The sequence below is a fragment of the Ictalurus furcatus genome, chromosome 8 (genome assembly GCF_023375685.1).
Source record: "Ictalurus furcatus strain D&B chromosome 8, Billie_1.0, whole genome shotgun sequence".
NCBI classification, from domain to species: domain Eukaryota; kingdom Metazoa; phylum Chordata; class Actinopteri; order Siluriformes; family Ictaluridae; genus Ictalurus; species Ictalurus furcatus.
In genome coordinates, this window is record NC_071262.1 from 22,600,773 (window position 1) to 22,605,301 (window position 4,529).

Below are 4,529 nucleotides of genomic sequence, written 5' to 3' on the forward strand. Positions count from 1 at the left end.
TGTGGCGATACCAACTGTACCACCCTGGAGATTCATAAAACCATCTATAGATACAAGACTACAACAAATATTAAAAGAGAATTCTAAAATAGCGCCACAAGGGATAATAATTCAAAACTATGTGGACCAGTATCAGGATAAATTATTCATATATACAGATGGGTCAAAACAGCCTGAGACAGGCCACGCTGGTGCGGCCTTTTTCATTCCTCGGTATGAAGTAGCAGTCAAAAAAAGGGCGACCGATTATTTATCAGTGTACACTGTAGAATTATTCGGAGTCCTATTGGCACTGCAGTGGTTGGAAAAAAATCATCAGAGCCAAGATGTCGCTATAACTTCTGACAGTCTGACAGCACTATCAAGCATACAGTCTGGGAAAACATCATGCAGACAAGACATTGTCTCCTAAATACTTTATCTGCCTCCCATACTTCATGCTAAGGGGCTGAATGTTTCCTTCTTCTGGGTTCCTGCACATGTAGGGGTAGAGGGAAATGAAACTGTGGATATACTGGCAAAGAGATCGATAAAACATGAAACAGTTGATATACAAGTACCATTAAGTAGAGCAGAGATCAAAACCATTATAAAGGGACACACACATAAAATATGGCAGGAATACTGGGACACAGCTGACACCGGACAACACCTATATACCATACAAAAACAAGTAGGCATGAGTGTGAGGCAGGGCAGAAACCCAAAGGAAGAGATGATAATTATGCATCTTAGAATAGGTCATGCTGGCTTAAATCTAGCATTAAACAGAATAGGAAAACACCCCACTGGACTCTGCACACACTGCAGTACACAAGAGACAGTAAAACACATTCTGTTAGACTGCAAAAGGTATGAAGAGGAAAGAGCTGAGCTAGAGATGCAGATTGGAAAACAAAACATGACACTAGAGAACTTGCTGGGGAAAACATCTGGGAAAATACACGCCCCCTAATAAACTATTTAAAAAATACTGGGATAAGTGAGAGACTTTAGTAATCTAGTAGGAATATCTAGAATATATTTATTTATCTCTTTATTTTCTTTTATTTATGTAGTATTGTTTTGGTATTATTATTATTATTATTATTATTTATTTCATTTTATTTTATTTTATTTCCATTTTATTTTATTTTTTCTGCCAATCTACTGCCCACACTCCAGTCCAGTAGGTGGCGGTAATGCACCTTTAATTGGTTTGCCAACCGCCATTAAAACAAGAAGAAGAAGAAAAAGAAGAAGTTCTTGTTGCACACTTAGCACGCGTTCGTTGCTAAGCAACTGTTGCTGAGCAACTGCTCTAAACGTTAGTGGCACTGGAAGTCAAACAACGGCGTCTTACCGTGGTCCCTGTTTGAGTTTGAAAGTTAGCTAGCGTCCGCTAAGTCACGCCGCGTCTGTTGTAAAGATGTCGTTGAAGCAGAGTATCGGCGACGCAAAGGTTGGAATCATCATCATCATCATCATTATTATTATTATTATTATTATTGTTATTATTACAATATTGTTCGGCCTGTGTGATAGAAACAAGGTTGACTGAGCGCTAGCTAATTAGCTAGTTATTATTTGTGGAAGCTATAGATGACGTCACCCAGCAATGGCTGCAGTCAGCCAACAAAATTCATTATTTGTAATGTTGAGAAATAAATGTTTCTCTTTTTAAGAAGACCTTGCATTGGTGATGACAGACACAGGAAAGCTCTAACTATCTGGCAAGACTGTAACTTGTTTATGCACTACCCAGAGAAGTGGATCAGACAGGTTTATATCTGAAAGCATGGATGAGGATGAATATACAGCGTGCAGCAGAAATGTCCATAATGCACTGGGCATGCTGTGGGAAATTAATACACAAGGCGTGTAACATTGCAGCTGAGATGTCAGAATCCGGCCCCGTCCCAAATTGCAGCCTATTCACTGAGAGTGCACTGTGAGTTAGTGCACTAGCTAGTGATTCTTAGTCATGTCTGAAAGCATGGTGGAGAATCCCCAGGAGCATCCAAAAACTCTAACTGACTGACTTCTCCTTGATTCCTCCATCCTTGTACATTTTTTTGTAATTAAATTACGCCTCCTAGTTTCCTGTCCTAAATATTTCTTAAAGAGTCATTTATCTGTCATTTGCACAGTTACATTGGTTACCCTGGGCATTGAAATGCTTGTGACAAGGCACGGATTCAGACACTGACAGTACAGACACTTATTAGACATGAACACACACATATTTAGACATGAATGGTTGAGATGATGCTGTAATGTAATCAGGTAAATGAAAACAGTGCTGGACTACAGCAGAGTAAAAGTGGCGTGCTGTTCAGTAAGGCAGAACAGTAAATACGATGTACAGAGGCAAGAAAAAGTATGTGAACCTTTTGGAATTTCATGGTTTTCTGAATAAATTTGTCATAAAATGTGATCTGATCTTCATCTAAGTCAAGGGTATTGACAAATATAATGTGTTTAAAATAATAACACAAAAAAATTCTGATCCCTCATGTCTTTATTGAGAACAACCAAAAAAAACCTCATAGTGCTTGTGGAAAAAGTATGTGAACCCTTGAGTTAATGACCTCAAAAAAGCTAATTGGAATCTCGTTAAGAAAATGAGTTTGGAGTTGTGGACTACAGCTACTTTGACTGATAAAAACCCCTCAAACTTTTGGAGTTTGCTCTGCATAAGAAGCACACGCTTACGTGAGCCATGCCTCGCCAAAAACAGCTTTCAGAAGATCTACGATCAAGAATTGTTGATTTACATAAAGCTGGCAAGGATTACAAAGTGATTTCAAAGGCTTTATAAATTCACGTCTACAGTTAGGCAAACATTCTACAAATGGAGACACTTTGGGACTGTTGCTACTCTACCAAGAAGTGGGCGCCCAGTCAAAATGACACCAAGAGCACAACGAAGACTCCTCAATGAGGTAAAGAAACAACCCCGAATGACAGCCAAAGATTTGAAGGCATCATTGGAACTGGCTAACATCCCTGTTCATGAGTGTACAATACGTAAAACATTGAACAAGCAGGGTATCTACGGCAGGACACCACAAAGGAAGCCACTGCTTACTAAAAAGAACATCGCTGCATGCCTGACGTTTACAAAAGAGCACAGTGACACTCCACAGCTGTATTGGCAAAATGTTTTGTGGACTGATGAAACTAAGGTTGAACTATTTGGAAAAACCACACAGCACTACATCTGGCGTAGAAAGGGCACGGCATATCATCATGAAAACATCATCCCAACCGTAAAGTATGGTGGAGGAAACGTCATGAATTGGGCCTGCTTTGCTGCATCAGGGCCTGGCCAGCTTGCAATCATTGAGGGGAAGATGAATTCCCAAGTATATCAGACAATTCTGCAGAATAATGTGAGAATGTCTGTACGTCAGCTGAAACTGTGTAGGCGTTGTGTGATGCAACAGAACAACGACCCAAAACACCGGAGCAAGTCTACAACAGAATGCCTCCAGAAAAACAAAATCCGCCTTTTGGAGTGGCCAAGACCTCAACCCGATAGAGATGCTATGGAATGACTTGAAGAAAGCCATACACATGAGACGTCCAAAGAATATGACGGCGCTAAAGCAGTTCTGCCAGGAAGAATGGGCTAAAATTCCTTCTGAACGATATGCAGGTCTGATCCACAGCTACAGGAAGCGCCTGGTTGAGGTTAAGTGCCAGGTTGCTGCCAAGGTGGGGTCAACCAGTTATTAATTCTAAGGGTTCACTTACTTTTTCCACTGAGTTGTTTCACATCCCTGTGTTTCAGCCAGTATTTTCAATATAATTCATTGTGTGTTCTTTCTGGTTTTTTTGTGTTTTTTTTTCAGTACATGAACAAGAGAATTCCCCAGAACCCCAAATATCAACATGTAAAATCCAGACTAGATACAGGTAACATCCATTTGTTTGTTTGTTTTAACCATCTGAAAGAGATTGGATCTAACATGGTGTGTTAAAGACGCCCTGAGAAAAACAACGACAAAAAAAAAACCCAACGATGTGTGTTTTATAGGTTTCAGCCTGTCAAAGCACATGGAAAGGCTGGAGGAGCTCAAGAAAAGTAAGTTTAGTTTTAAAACGCACGCACTATTGACTAGGGTCATGTGATTGACATTAGACAGAGTATGCCCCTCCCACACAGAGAGAGCTGCTAATTCCCCACCCCCGTCTCCCGTCTCCATATGGCCGTGGCATCGTTGGGATTTGAACTCGTGGTCTCCCGATGATAGAGCGAATGTTTTTCTGTTGCGCCCCTCCGCTCGGAAGCCCCTTTCGATGTGTTTAAACGTGAGGTGGTTGTGTGTTGTAAGTAGGGGAGATATGTGACGGATTTGCGCCTGAGTTGTCCATTTCCTCTCATCCAGAACCTGTTCCAGCGTAAAGCACATCCTCGGGCGATGTGTGTAGCGCAGCAGGTGGTGAGATTCAGAATGAAGAGCTTGCGCTACGGTATCACTGTGAGTCACATCACAGTGAGCCACATTACCTATAGACATAGCTACACTTATATTTTGCGGAAG

At 41.0% G+C, this 4,529-nt stretch overlaps 1 protein-coding gene across 7 annotated transcripts in view; it reads left to right on the forward strand.

The window, feature by feature from the left end:
* Positions 1 to 680: 680 nt before the first annotated feature.
* Positions 681 to 4,529, forward strand: part of cep41 (centrosomal protein 41) — a 12,001-nt gene continuing 8,152 nt past the window's right edge. For 2 of the 7 annotated variants that reach the window (XM_053631535.1, XM_053631536.1), the window contains exon 1: positions 4,366 to 4,529. This exon is cut by the window's right edge. Coding sequence is in view for 5 of the 7 variants with exons in the window: in XM_053631531.1 (XP_053487506.1) it covers positions 3,526 to 3,699; positions 3,837 to 3,900; positions 4,022 to 4,069 (286 nt within the window). In the remaining 2 variants the exon portion in view is untranslated. Of the gene's footprint in view, positions 1,442 to 1,664; positions 2,360 to 2,756; positions 3,700 to 3,836; positions 3,901 to 4,021; positions 4,070 to 4,365 lie in introns of those variants that run through there. The other 5 variants (XM_053631532.1, XM_053631533.1, XM_053631534.1 and 2 more) reach the window with 5 other exon arrangements.